Below are 15,163 nucleotides of genomic sequence, written 5' to 3' on the forward strand. Positions count from 1 at the left end.
TTTTTGTTTCTTCCCTGGATATTTGTTGGTCAGTGTTATCTCTGCTGTAAGGTTGATATTTTCTGGAGGATTGCTATTGCTTAGTCATGTTTATATCTCCCACAGCACCTAGAACAGAAAACACCATATATGTTTCTTCAGTAGAAGAATGAATGAGGCATAGATATGTTCCCCACGTTTTCATGTGGAGAAGTTCATAGACCAAATGTAGAGTGTATATGCATCTCAGGGTATATAAGAAACTGGTGGATCAAGTCACTGACCTTCTCCAAGCTGATTGACCAACGTATCCCTGATCCCAGGGCTTCCTTCAGTCCCTGAGCACTGACCTGGTATGTGTCACTGACTCAGTCTCCTCTAAGAATGGCTCTATTGCTTACTTCTAGAGTGCTTAATTCAATGTTAAGCATCTTTAGCTTGCTGAATTGAAACAAGCGTGGTGTCCAAGATGAACCAATTGGTTCCTCAGTTCAGAGACTAAAAGAGCAAGAAGTTTGGGGAAACTTTCCAGAAAAGATTCACAGCTCAAACCCAAGGTGATGCTGGAGATCCTTGAACCCTGGACATATGTGTCCTCTGATCTCTGGTACCACTTTGCAGAGCCAGGTCACTTATGTCCTCTTTCCTTCCTTCTACTTTTCAGGGCAAGAATATCTCAGCATGGGCATGAGTAGCTTGAAATTGCTGAAATATGTCCTGTTTTTCTTCAATTTGATCTTTTGGGTAAGTCTGTCTCTTCTGAGCATGGTTGAACTCACCTCTTCCTAGCTACACTCTCCTTCTCTCTCCTCTCCTGAAGAGCCTGGTGTGGAGTGGAACCCACACATGCCCAGGTCAGGTACAGTATACACAGCCTAAGAAGAAGGGAATGATAATTTTCTCCCCTCTTTCCATCCTGCCATAATATAAGCCTGCAAAATTGAAAGATACCAGTGCAGTAGGGTATACTGTTTCTCTGGGAGCTTTAGGCTATTACTGCTCACTGCTGACATCTATGGGTCAGAAACCTAAGACTCTACATTCCCTGTATTGAATGGCTCTTTTCTTCTTGCTCCTCCATGCCCAAACCTGACCCCTTGGAAAAAATAGCTGATTGAAGAGGAAGTCACCTTTTCTGGGGAGGTGTCACTATACCAGATTAAGCAATTGAATTTCAGACATAGGATAGGTTGGTACTCATGTTTCTATGAGAAGATTCTTAAAAGTTTGGCTTCTCTAGTTTTCTGCCAAGAAAGATGAACTTCTCAACCAGGGTATTCCCTTTACATGCTTGTGGTTTCCAAAGGGAAGACCATATATAAGCAGTAGAGGGAACAAGGAGTAGGGATCTGAATCATGAAGATCTGGAAGCAAGAGTGGGAATCTGAAGCATGAAGATACTGTGTTACCCATAGGAAAGAGCTTTCCCTGGTATCTGATATGGGTAGGATGAGTCATGAGTGGGACATCACAGGAGATGATAACTTTTTTTCTAGGTGCATGGGGAAATCTGGGTAAAGAGTTTGTTGGGTAGAACCAATAGAAAAAGGTGATTCGAATCTCAATTAAGTGAGTATGAGGAGATATTCAAGAACCACATTTTATTTCAGAATGTTATGTGATTCTTCCTTTCAGTTCTGTGGCTGTTGCATTTTGGGCTTTGGGATCTACCTCCTGATCCATAACAACTTTGGAGTGCTCTTCCATAACCTCCCCTCTCTCACGCTGGGCAATGTGCTTGTCATCGTGGGTTCCATTATCATGGTGGTTGCCTTCCTGGGCTGCATGGGATCCATCAAGGAGAATAAGTGCCTGCTTATGTCGGTGAGTTACTCTCACAGTTGATGTGGTGCCCTAAGTGGGGTGACATGATGCCTTCGCTTAAGCCACAAGCAAGATGTTTTCTGGCAGCTCACCTATTAGTGCAGGGAAATCCTAAGAACATAAAATTGGCACCTTAGGTCAGTCCACTCTGTCTAGACCAGTAGTACTTTGTTCTTGACTGGGGTCCCAGGGATAGATAAGAGAGGGCATTGCTATCCTCCTTGACATCCATTTTACACTGTTAATGATGACCTTATCATTATAACTTGCCTTCATAACTTTTATTTCTTCTTTTTTTTTCCTATAAATTTCATCATTTATTTTATTTTATTTTTAAATTTTTTATTGGAGTATAGTTGATTAACAATGTTGTGTTGGTTTCCAGTGTACAGCAAAGTGAATCTGTTATACATAAACATATATCCACTCTTTTTTTGTTGTTTTTAGATTCTTTTCCCATATAGGCCATTACAGAGTATTGAGTAGAGCTCCCTGTGAGATACAGCAGGTTCTTATTAGTTATTTATTTTATATATAGTAGTGTTTCTATGTCAACCTCAATTTCCCAATTTATCTCCCCCCATTTCTTATTTATATCTGGTTGAAATCAACTGTCATCCGTCTGCCTAAATCCTCCTCACATTAGTATATATTTCCAGGATCTGACTCAGAGTCACTAACTGATGGAAAATATAGTCTCTAGATTCTTCTGAGTGCTGTAACACTCCTAAAATGGCAGAGGATGCTTACCTTTCTGATACCTGCACTAGATACACCATAGTTTGAGTGACCAAACTGGGTGAAGGCCTAGGCTGCAGCCATTGAGGTCTAACATGAGAGATGCTAGAGCTTTTCACTTGCTCCCTGTCAGTTACCTATCCTAAGGAGCACCTTTAGACTTAGGTTTTTCCTGTAAGATCTATGGAGGAAGAGCTCTTCGTTTCTCTGGTGTGCTCAGAACAAAGCTCGGTATAACAGTGCCGCTCTATCCATAAATATGGGTTCCCAATCACCTTTCTTTTTCCTCAAGTCTGTGGTTATTCTTCTTTCCATTATGGGTCAACTGTTAAACTGGAGTCAAGAGATAGAATAAGAGGGCTTTCCTGGTGACACAGTGGTTAAGAATCCACCTGTCAATGCAGGGGACATGGCTTCGATCCCTGCTCCGGGAAGATCCCACATGTCGCAGAGCAACTAAGCCCATGTGCCACAACTACTTAGCCTGCACTGTAGAGCCCCGCGAGCCATGACTACTGAAGCCTGTGCACCTAGAGCCCATGTTCTGCAACAAGACAAGCCACCACAATGAGAAGCGGGCGCACAGCAACAAAGACCCAACACAGCCAAAAATAAATTAATTAATTAAAAAAGGGGGATAGAATAAGAAAGTCCTTGTTCTCAGATAGTTCCCAGATAGTGGCAAAAGATGGAAGATTATAGACTTGGGAAAGAGGTTTTAAGTAGTCAAAATTTGTGTTGGGGTAAAAACTGAAGGAAAGTGAATAAGTGAAAATGTGTTTTCTGTTAATTGTGATTGGCATAAGCACCGAGAGTTGGAGATAAATATGAGTTAAGACCATGATTAGAGCACCTTTTCTCCCCATCTGTACAGGGCTCCTCTCAACCACTACCATTACCTTCCTCCACCCCAAAATAGCCCTTTGCTTGCAGAAAGGACCAGACCCCAAACTCTAAAGACACATGGTTTAGTTTACTAGTTTTTGCTCAGTTGTTTCAATAGGCTGATGCCAAAACTTCTCCACTGATTCAACAAATGGTATTACCTATGCATTATGCACATGGAGCTCAGTGGGTACAATGGGTAGAAGCACAATGGGAAGAAGAGAACAAAGTTAGAAGACAGCTGATCTGCCCTCTAGAGTCTTGGAGTCTAGTTGTAGGAAAAGAACAAATATTCCTCACAAAACAAGAGAAAGCTTATGAAGGCTCAAACAGGCAGGAACAGAACCTCCTGCACATGTGCAGGGACATGCCTGGATGCTCCCAGGGTGGAGTAGAAGTGGGGGAGGAATGAGGGTCAGTGCTGTGAGCATCTCTCTTCTTTGCCCCAGTTCTTTGTCCTGCTGCTGATTATCCTCCTTTCTGAGGTGACCTTGGCCATCCTGCTCTTCGTGTATGAACAGAAGGTAAGTTATAGAGAATCAAACTCATTTTTGTATTGCTAAGATTGGGTAGTGTGCAGTGGAGAAGAAAGTGGCACAAAATAAGTCCTATAATAGAGTTAGAATCAAAGTAGAAGGAGGAAAGAAAGAGGGATTAATTGCAATTGGGGAGAGAAAAAAATCATGAAGGAGATTGCATTTGAGTGGTGTTTTGAAGGATGAATAGGAAGAACAGTAAAAAAGTAAGTTTATCTTCCTCCTATTTACCTATTTACTTTTCTCCATGTGTTTGGCAGTACAAAATATCTGTCTCAGTGCCTAAGAGAACTCACGCTTTAATTGTGCATTTTCCTCCTTTGTAAAACCAGAGTTCTGGAAGGACAAGAGACCACTGTGTACTTCTTCCTTCAATGCCATCTCATCCTCAGCATTTCTTCTTATATATAAGCTCCTTCCCCTCACTTCCTAGTTCTGAGGAGACCATTTGGAAGGGAGGAGCAGATGGAACCATTTTATTAGCCTACATTAGAAATTCCTTGTTCCTTGAACTCACTTGCTTTTTACAATGTCTTCTCTGCTGGAATGTGCCCCACCCAGCTGAGTGACTGTGTGGCTGAGGGTCTGACGGACAGCATCCAGCAATATTACTCAGACAACAGCACCAAGGCGGCATGGGACTCCATCCAGTCATTTGTGAGTACAAGTGGAATCCTCCTCAGTTCAGCCCAGACATAATTTTCCTACCTCAGTCCCTGGGGACTAGACAGGTCTTCCTTTCATGAAAGTTTCAGAATCTAAGGTCCACAGCCCCTAGGTTCAGAACAATGCTTGGCTATCACAAACAGGAGAGCACAGGAATCAGCTTGATTGGTACAAAGTTATCTACATTCTCTCTTTTACCCTTCACCCACTCAGGTTCATTTTTTAAGCCTTACTAAGATGTAAGAAAGACCCAAACATGTTATATTAGATTCATTTATGTATTTTCCAAAATTTTTCTGAAAACAGAAATTGTTTAATGCAAGAAATCTCTTTTGAAGTTCTGAGTAGCCCAAATCATTCTTGTTATCTAGCTCACCAGCATCCCATTCCTCATGCCCTAACCCACTAACAAACATGTATATTAACTTGGTATTCCTGCCTTGATGTGTTGGGGTCAGGGAGCCAGCATGATACTGGCATAGCTTGTGTCTCAGACAATACCATTATGACCACATGGAGCCGCCTGTGGCCCTGCTATGCCTGCTTAGTGTGGAGTAAAAGAAATAGCACAGGGCTTCCCTGGTGGCACAGTGGTTGAGAGTCTGCCTGCCGATGCAGGGGACATGGGTTCGTGCCCCGGTCTGGAAAGATCCCACATGCCGAGGAGCGGCTGGGCCCGTGAGCCATGGCCTCTGAGCCTGCGTGTCCGGAGCCTGTTCTCCACAACAGAAGAGGCCACAGTGAGAGGCCCGCGTACAGCAAAAAAAAAAAAAAAGAAAAGAAAAGAAAAGAAATAGCACAGGAATTAAAGCCCAGAGACCAGGATTGGGTAGTCTTGGAAAAGTCACTTAACCTTTCTGGATCCCCAATTCTTTCTTTTTCTTTCTTTCTTTTTTTTAAAATCCTGTTTAGAAGCCTTCCTATTATAGAATTTCTAGACTTATACAAAAGAAAAGAGAATAATAGAAAAATGAATCTCTGGGTACATATCACCCAGCTTCAATAGTCAACATTTTGCCAATGTTGTTTTAGCTAACCCTCTATGCTTTTTTTGCTAGTATTTATTAAAGCAAATAATAGATATTATATCATTTAAAATTAAATATAAAGATAATAACTTCTTTTTTAACAAACACTTTATTTATTTATTTTTTGTGGTACACGGACCTCTTACCGCTGCGGCCTCTCCTGCTGCAGAGCACAGGCTCTGGACGCACAGGCTCCGACGCGCAGGCTCCGGACGCACAGGCTCCGGATGCGCAGGCTCAGCGGCCATGGCTCACGGGCCCAGCCGCTCCGTGGCACGTGGGACCCTCTCGGACCGGGGCACGAACCCACGTCCCCTGCATCAGCAGGCGGACTCTCAACCACCGCGCCACCAGGGAAGCCCCAAACACTTTAGTTTTTTAGAGCAGTCTTAGGTTTACAACAGAACTGAGAGGGAGGTACAGAGATTTCCCATATACTCCCACAAATGCATAACCTCCCCCATTATCAACATCACTCACCAGAATGGTACAATTTTTTAGATGAAGGATGAGCCTACATTGACACATAATTATCACCCAAAGTCCATAGTTAACATTAGGGTTCACTCTTGGTGTTGCACCTTCTATGCATTTGAACAAACTTATAATGACATATGTGCATCAGTATAATATCATACAGAGTAGTTTCCCTACCCGAGAAACCCTCTGTGCTCTGCCTATTTATACCTCCTCCTACCCTCATCCTTGGCAACCACTGATCTTTTTATTGTCTCCATAGTTTTGCCTTTTCCAGAATGTCGTATAGTTGAAGTCATACTGTATATAATCATTTCAAGCTGGCTTCTTCCACTTACTAATATACTTTTAAGATCCCTCCATGTCTTTTCATGGCTTGATAGCTCATTTACTTTTAATGTTAATATTCCATTTTCTGGATATACCACAGTTTACTTATTCATTCACCTACTGAAGGACATCTTGGTTGCTTCCAAGTTTTGGCAATTAAGAATAAAGCTGCTATAATCATCCATGAGCAGTTGTTTTTCTGTGGACATAACTTTTCAACTCCTTTGGATAAATACCGAGGAACATGATTGCTGGTTCATTTGGTGAAAGTATATATAATTTGTAAAAAGCCTCCAAATGGTCTTCCAAAGCATCTGTACCATTTCTCATTCCCACGAGCAATGTATGGGTGTTCCTGTTGCTCCACATCTCATGAGTATTTAGTGTCAGTGTTCCAGATTTTGACCACCTTCATAGGTGTGTACTGGTAGCTCATTGTTTTAATTTTCATTTCCTTGATGACGTATGATGTGGATTTTCATATGTTTATTTGCCATCTGTATATCTTCTGTGGTGAGGTGTCTGCTAAGGTCGTTGGTTCATTTTTTAATCAGGTTGGTTGTTTTCTTATTGTTGAATTTTAAGAGTTTTTTTTTAATATTTAGTCAACAATCCTTTATCAGATGTGTCTTTTGCAAATATTTTCTCCCAGTCTGTGGCTTCTAATTCTCCTGATATTGTCTTTTGCAGAATATAAGTTTTAAATTTTAACTGAGTCCAGCTTATCAATTATTTCTTTCATGGGTCATACCTTTAGTGTTTCTTCTAAAAATATATCATCATAACCGAGGTCATGTAAGTTTTCTCCTGTATTATCTTCTAGGATTTTTATAGTTTTATGTTTTACTTTTAGGTCTATGATCTATTTGGAGTTAATTTTTGTGAAGGGTGTAAGGTCTCAGTCTAGATTTTTTTCTTTCTTTCTTTCTTTTCTTTTTTTTTTTTTTTTTTGCATGTGAATGTCCAGTTGTTCCAGCACCATTTGTTAAACAGACTATCTTTTTTCCATTGTATTGCCTTTCCTCCTTTGTCAAAGATCATATGACTATATTTTTGCAGGCCTGTTTCTGGGCTCTCTAAATCTATTTGTCTCTTCTTTCACCAATACCGTACTCTCTTGATTACTGTAGCTTTATAGTAAGTCTTGAAGTTGGGTAGCATCAGTCCTCCAACTTTGTTCTTTTTCTTCAATATTGTATTGACTACTCTGAGTCTTTTGCCTCTCTATATAAACTTTAGAATCAGTTGGTTCATATCCATAAAATAGTTGGCTGGGATTTTGATTGGGGTAGCACTGAATCTATAGATCAAGTTGGGAAGAACTAATACCTTAACATTGAGTCTTCCTATCCACGAACATGGCATATCTCCCCATTTACTTGGTTCTTCTTTGATTTTGTTCATCAGAGTTTTATGAGTTTTTTCCTCATACAGATCTTGTACATATTTTGTTAGATTTATATTGAATACCTAAATATTTCATTTTGGGGGATGCTAGTGTAAATGGTATTGTGTTTTTAATTTCAAATTCCACTTATTCATTGTTGTAATATAGGAAAGCAATTGACTTTTGTATAGTAACTTTATGTTCTGCAGCCTTGTTATAATCGCTTGTTAGTCCCAGGAATTTTTTATGTCAATTCTTTCAGATTCTCATCATAGATGATCATATCACCTGTGAACAAAAACAGTTTTATGTCTTCCTTCCCACTCTGTATACTCTTTCTTTCTTTCTTTTTTATATTTTTGTGCTCCCCTCTAAAGTTTTCACTGTGTACATCTCTTATTTTCCCTAATTCAGTTAACATTTTTATTACCAATATTTCGAATTCTTTATCTGTAAATTATTTCTATTGCATTATTTATTTATTCAGAGGTTTTCTTTTGCTCTTTCAATTGAGAGCAGGTCCTCTGCCTTTTCATTTTACTTAACTTTCTCTGCCTCTATGAATTTAGGTGAAAGTGTTACCTATTGCAGTCTTGAAGGGGTGTTGTTATGTGGGAGTGTCCCTGTATAGACTGTGCATGCCCAAAGCCTTTGGTGGGAGAGCTGGATTTGATGTGGATGCAAGTCACATCTTTCCCTAGTGTGTGCTGACAGCTATCACCTTGGTGGGGAGTGGGACTAGAGATGGAAGGGCTAGATCTAGAGCCAGATGTAAGGCAGAACTTCCCCTCTGCTCAGTGATCATCACTGCCCTATCAGGGGCAGGGTCTGGTCCAAGTTGCTGGAGCCAAAGCCCTGAGAGTCAGACCTGAACTGGATCTGTTCCCTTTAAATGTGTGTTTTCCCCCTCTGCCTGCACTGGGACCCTCGACCCAGAAAGGGGAAGTGCTGAAGCAAGTGGGACCTCTGTGGGCTCTTGGCTCGTGTCAGCTGAAGACAGACATCTGAGCTGTCTTTGATGTGCTGCTTCACAGACACCTGCAATTGTTTCCCTCATTCTGCTCAGAAGCAGCCTTGGGTGAAAATCCTCTTGTCCCTCACAGCCAATCACTGCCCCCAGCCTCTGCTTCCCCTGCTCTGTTGTGGAGCCACACCTCAGGGCAGGTGGGGTCCGCATGGATTCTCAGTGTATGGCGGGTGGGGGGAAGGTGGTGGAACAGCCTCCATCAGAGATCTAGGATGTTTCTGATGCACTGCTTGAGTAAACACCAACAATGGCAGCTGCTGCCCCACCCAGGCTCCGCCCCTATACTGGGTCACCTCTGTGTCCCACGGTTTCCATCTTCTCCTTGGTCATGGCCACCCCAGGTCAAGTGTTGCACTATGACATGGAATGAGTGGGACCAGAGCGTTTGCTTGGCTTGGGTTAGGGCATGTGAGTAGGTGGTTGCAAGAAATCTGGCAGCTGCTAAAGCAAACATCTCTCCACCCTGCCTTGGAGGCAAGCCAGCATGCATGCACTCCTCATGAGTGGAGTCCAGGCTTCCACAGCCCTCCTGTTGATCCAACCAGTGCTCCAGTCAGACAAGGCACCTTTTCTCACAAGCATAGGACCCCACGACTGGGGCTCCAAATTTGTGGTTCTCACCACTCACTCCCCAGGTTCGGTATCCCACCCATGATTCTCCGTTTTACTCTGAGTTCCCTCCCAGGGGCACAGGTCCTGACCTAATCACTTTTTTTCCCTTCCTGCTCAATTATATGTGTATTTTTTTTTACAGCCTTGGTTGTACAGGAGTCCTTCTGCCAGTTTTTAGTTAGTTTTCAGTGAGAATTTTTCCACATGTAGATGTATTTTTGATGTGTACATAGGGGGAGGTGAGCTTCATGTCCTCATACTCCACCATCTTGATCAATCTCTCCAGGCCACCTTTTAATTTTGATGATTTTCTCTATTGATTTCCTGTTTTCAATTTCATTGATTTCTGCTTTAATTCTCATTTATTTTTCTTCTTACTTTGAACTTAATTTGCTCTTCTTTTTCTAGTTTTCTAAGATATACACTGAGATTATTGATTTTTTGATCTTTTTTCTTTTCTAATATTTTTATTCAGTGTATAAATTTACCTCTAAGCACTGCTTTTGCTGCATCCCATATATTTTTATGTTGTGTTTTCACGTGTGTTTTCATTTTTATATACGTTTTCCAATATTTTTAAATTTCCCTTGAGATTTCTTCTCTGATCATGTGTTATTTAGAAGTGTGTTGTTTAATCTTCTTGTAAAATAAGGTATTTTTAATACACCTAAAATTTTACAATAATTCCTTAATATCATTAATAAATATCTATAATCATTTACCTAAAAATATTATTTTTAATTGGTTTCTTCCAACCAAGATCCAAACGAGGTCCACATATTATATTTGGATAATATGTCTCTAAATCTCTTTTAATCTATGATAGTATCTCTCTGTGTTCATGCTATTTATTTGTGGAAAGAAATTAGGTTGTTTGTCCTATAGAATTCCCCAATTTCTGGATTTGGCTATTTGCTTCTCAAAGTATTTTAGCATCAGGGAGTCTCTGTCTCCTTTGTGAATCTGGAGGCTTGATAAAGGTTCCATTTTCAGTGAGACTAACATAGATATTTCCTACAGCATCACGTAAGCAGGCACAGAATATCTGATTGTCCTACTTTTTGTGATCTTAAGACTTGTTGGTGAGTGTCAGAGGACAGAGGGGAAAAAAACTGCCCAAAAAACTGAGAAGGCATCTTGAGACCAAAAAGCGAGGCATACAGCTCCATATAATCAATGGATCAGCTTATTATAGGGTAACTTACAGAGTGGGATTGGGAGTGGGCAGATGATTTGGAGGCATTTGCAGATGCATTCCACACTGCCAAGGGACCATTGGGATGGTCTGATAGGTAACCTAGGGTATGGGGGTAGATACTTGGAAGCAGGATGTGCATTCCTAAGTCAAGATTAGCCATTTTACATTCCATCACTTCAATATGTTCTTCCTCTTGTTGTATTTTCTTTGATATAATGTCCTAAGTTGAAGAACATGCCATCCAGACAGTCCTCTCTAGTGCCAGCGCCTCTTTAGTCTTCTCTAGCTCCCAAGTGAACTGTAATTCCTTTTCTGTGCTAATACTTAGAATGCATAACAAAGGCCATGCAACAGCTGCAATAGCTTGCTCACTTTTTTTTCACCCCACTTTCGCTTTGCTACCTCTTCCATTAATACATCTAGTATGCCCTTTGGTGTTTTCAGGGTATCCCTCTACTCTTGCACCAGCCTGAAGTGTTCCATAAATATAACCAGATCACCCCACATGAAAATGGCTGGCCAGCCTGGGATTTCCCCCACAGACAACAAGCTTTTCCCTGTTTGTCCCCTTCACCCATTTCTGCATTATTTTAAGTCTCCTGCCTGGCTTGCCAATTGTCCAATGATGGAGGGAACGAAAAGTGCCCAGTGAACTGAGGAGGCATCTTGAGACCAAAAATCAAGGCAGGCAGCTTCATATAATCACTGGATCAGTTTATTATAGGGTAACTTACTCACAGGGTAGTATTAGGATCTGGAGGACAACAATCAGGAAGCATTCGCAGCTACACTCCACACTGCCAAGGAGCTGTTGGGACAATTTTATAGTTAACTTAGGGTATGGAGGTAGATGCTTGGAAGCAGGACATACATTCCTAAGTCAGAATGAATGGTAACTAGTCTTGTGGGCACCAGGAGTACATCAGCAAAGTTATCATCATTGTTTGGGGACTAACAGAGCATAGAGGCCACAATATCTATTAATTACAAAGCTCTTTATGACATAGAAGTGATTTACTGTACCCTGGGTAGGGTCAGTGGTAGGACAGGAGAAACTGTAAGGGCCCAAGATAGCATCAGCTATGCTAACAGCCATACAATGGGTCTAGGTGTGGTCAGCCTGATCCCTCCATTATAAAGTCTCCTGTGTGCCTAATTTTTTATTTGTAAAATGTGAATAAATTAAATATGCCCTCTCTACTTCAAGAAGTTTTGTGTGAAGGAAATGGTATCACAGGTTTGAAAGTACTTAGTTCTAAGGAGCCATAGTAGTCAGGATAATTCTGGATTTTCTGCTACAGAGTCAGATCTGAAGGGCCTACCGTTTCTCCAAGGTCCATGGTTTTCTTTCTGTTATCTTACTAACGATCACTTGTTTGGGGTTTGGTTTTCAGCTGCAATGTTGTGGTGTAAATGGCACGAGTGATTGGATGGGCAGCCCACCAGCATCTTGCCCCTCAGACCCACAAGTTAAGGTAATTTATTTTTAGAAACTTTTCTGCTATTGGCCACTGCGGTTAAACTTTAAATTACCTTAGAAACTCCAGGACCTAGTCCTCCCAGCCAGAAACAGGAAACCTTAAACAAAAGAGAGACCAGGGAAACAACCCATATAACTAAACGAATAAGAAAAACAAAAAAGAAAAAGAATAAGTTCATCTAGATTAGAGATGCCATGAAGAATCTTGCTACTCTAAACTATTACATTAGAGGGGAAGATTTATGTGATAGTGGCAGAAGACTATGTCTAGATTTTTCTTGAGCAAGAATTAGGTCTTCTTATGGTTGAAAGTGAAATTGTAAGGTTGAAGCAGAAAAGCTTCTCTCTACCTGTTTCCCTGCTCTCCTTCCTTGGAGATGGCAGCATCCAACCCTTTAGCAGAATGAATCATAAGTGAAGGAGTGAGGAGTTGGGGAAGAGAGAGGTGATGGAACTTTTGACTAGACCCAGAGAAGAAGCCCAAATCAACTTTCAACTAGACTAAGTCCCTAAGGTCCTGTTACCCCATGTTACTCACTTGAAGTTGTTTGGAAATCTCTGGAATTTGGGAGGGTCTGTGAAGAAAGACTGGGACACCTACCAACAAGCAACTGCCCTGCAGCTTGGCAGGCCTATTATGTTTACTGGCTTTTGAAGCAGAAGCTGAAATGCAACCAGTCCTAGGATTGCATAGCCTATATTCCCATTTGTCAATCCCAAGACACTAATGAATATTCAAAAAACACAAAGACATATGTTGTTGACCTGTGTCTTAGGATCTAGTTTAATTCAGTGTGTAAAGATCTAAGACTTCTACATTAGATGACACTGTAATGATAACAATACCAAAAAAGTCTCTAGTTTAATATTTTCTATTTTATGCCCATTTCTTCATCCATATAAAAAAATAAAAATATAATGCCTGGCCTAAGTCTCTTGGCATAAGGCAAAATACAAACTGTCTTCCCAAATAAGCCTCCTGATAAAGTTGAGTAATATAGTAGTGTCATTTGTACTTGTAATTTTTTCTAGGGTTGCTATGTAAAAGCAAAACTGTGGTTTCACTCCAATTTCCTGTATATTGGAATCATCACTATCTGTGTATGTGTGATCCAGGTAAGAGCTTAACCAGAGGACTACTTTGAGGATTAAATGAGATGTAATGTAATTTTTAGAACGGTACCAGGTACATAAATATGAGCTCCTCCAGTCAAGTAGAAAATGATGTTATTACCAGTTTAAGGCATACAGAAAATATGCTGTAAGATCTATCTGGTCAATTTATCCCTAAGGGAAATGAGTGTTTCATTGTCAAATTAAAAGCCATCAAGCAGAACCTTACTTTGGTCCCTCACAGAGCTGGTCTGGAAAAGCCTGTGATGAATAAAGCATTCCACTTGAAAAATTGGCCTTGTGTGCTAAGCAGGAGTTGGTGATGAAAACTGTAATCAATTTCCTCATTGCTTCTCTGCTTAGTTTGACAAGTCAGGGGTGAATGGGGGGTAGTTTTTTTTTATGTAATATTTCTACCATTTTTATACCCAAGTGTCTTGAGTGTACCACAGATTAGCTAAGACCTAATCAAGAAGCTCAGAGAGAAATGATTTTTCTCTACTTGAAAACCAAGGAGGCCTAAGGCAAGGGTAGAGATCACTCGCTGCACAAAGTGTTGACCTGTGCCTAGCTTGATTATACCAGCAGCAGGATTTCTGTGATTTCCTAAGGAGACAAAAGATGTCCCAACACTTTATACTCTACTGTCTTGCCATCATTACCCCCACTTGTCTCCCCACTGCCATTCTAAAGCTAAAGGAGAAAACTCCTGAGAAAGAATTAGAAGTGATAGTAGGAAGGGTAGTCTCAGTGTGATGGACAATTTCCTTTTCTCTGAGACTGATCCCAGGGACTGTGGGTGAGATGTTTCCACCCGTAAACACCTCACATTTTCCCAACTCTTTCCTCAGGTATTGGGGATGTCCTTTGCACTGACGTTGAACTGCCAGATTGACAAAACCAGCCAGGTCCTAGGATTATGACCTGAGGCTGCCTTGTGCTGGAGAGACTTGTTCATCACTGGAAATCCAAAACAACTTGTAACATGAAGCCCTAAATGACCACCTCCTGAACTGGTACCTTTGTCCCCCTCCCATCTCTTCCCTGTTGAGTCCCTGTCCCATACAACCAGAGAAGAGGGTGTTGCTCAGGCACTTCCCATCTCAGATAACAAGACAATCCTTTACCATTCATGGCAGCAGCCTTGTCACTCATTAATAGCTGAGCATTTGTCAGACATGAAAGTCCAAGAGAACCTGTTGTACCAATGGCTTAAGATCAAAGGATGGGTCTGCAGCTTGAGTTTTTGCATCTTCCCATTGTCAAACAAGTCTCTGGCCTCTAAATCTTGCCCAGTCCACTCTCCAAAGTCAACCAAGAGATAAGCTTAAGGGAGCTCTGGGGCCAGGTTCACTGGATCATTGTCACAATCCTCTGTTTCCTTTTGACTGGGGGCCTTGGCTACAGGAATGACAGAGTACCCTTTCTCCAAAGGTTAGGTTTCATTTCAATTTCTTAAAGGGTCTTATTGACTCATCTAAGTCTTTCCAAGATAAACTATCCAATCACTCACTCCCTGATTTCAGCCAATCTCTTAGCCTTTGATTTACATAACTATGAGGGAATTCAGCAGGATAGGTATTTCTGGTGGTTTAGGTGATAATCATATTCAAAAGAGTTCTGGTGTTATTTCTCTTTCAGATAAGGTTTTGTTAATGTACTATTTTAATTCTTCAATAAATAAAATAGCTTATGCTCTGTCAGTCACTACATTCTCATTCTTTTGTCTCAAATATAATTTCCATGACTCAGCCTGATTGCCCTGCCAGCAAGTTAGGGATATTAGTTATCTATTGCTGCATAATGAATTACTCTAAAACTTGTCGCTGAGAACAATGAACATTTATTATCTGACAGTTTTTGTTGATCATGAATCTGGGAGC

At 40.9% G+C, this 15,163-nt stretch overlaps 1 protein-coding gene across 2 annotated transcripts; it reads left to right on the plus strand.

The window, feature by feature from the left end:
* Positions 1-648: 648 nt before the first annotated feature.
* CD53 (CD53 molecule) lies at positions 649-14,203 on the plus strand (the record flags this gene model as incomplete). 2 transcript variants are annotated; one of them, XM_079728492.1, is made up of 7 exons in its annotated part: positions 649-723; positions 1,615-1,803; positions 3,876-3,950; positions 4,524-4,619; positions 12,082-12,162; positions 13,200-13,283; positions 14,132-14,203. In XM_079728492.1, 7 exons carry the CDS (start codon positions 661-663, stop codon positions 14,201-14,203), a joined length of 660 nt encoding a protein of 219 aa, XP_079584618.1. The 2 variants fall into 2 exon arrangements, with proteins under 2 accessions (XP_079584618.1, XP_079584617.1); XM_079728491.1 differs by lacking the exons at positions 4,524-4,619; positions 12,082-12,162 and having other exon boundaries at positions 661-723.
* Positions 14,204-15,163: the final 960 nt, after the last annotated feature.

This window comes from Hyperoodon ampullatus, assembly GCF_949752795.1.
Source record: "Hyperoodon ampullatus genome assembly, chromosome: 2".
NCBI classification, from domain to species: Eukaryota; Metazoa; Chordata; class Mammalia; order Artiodactyla; family Ziphiidae; genus Hyperoodon; species Hyperoodon ampullatus.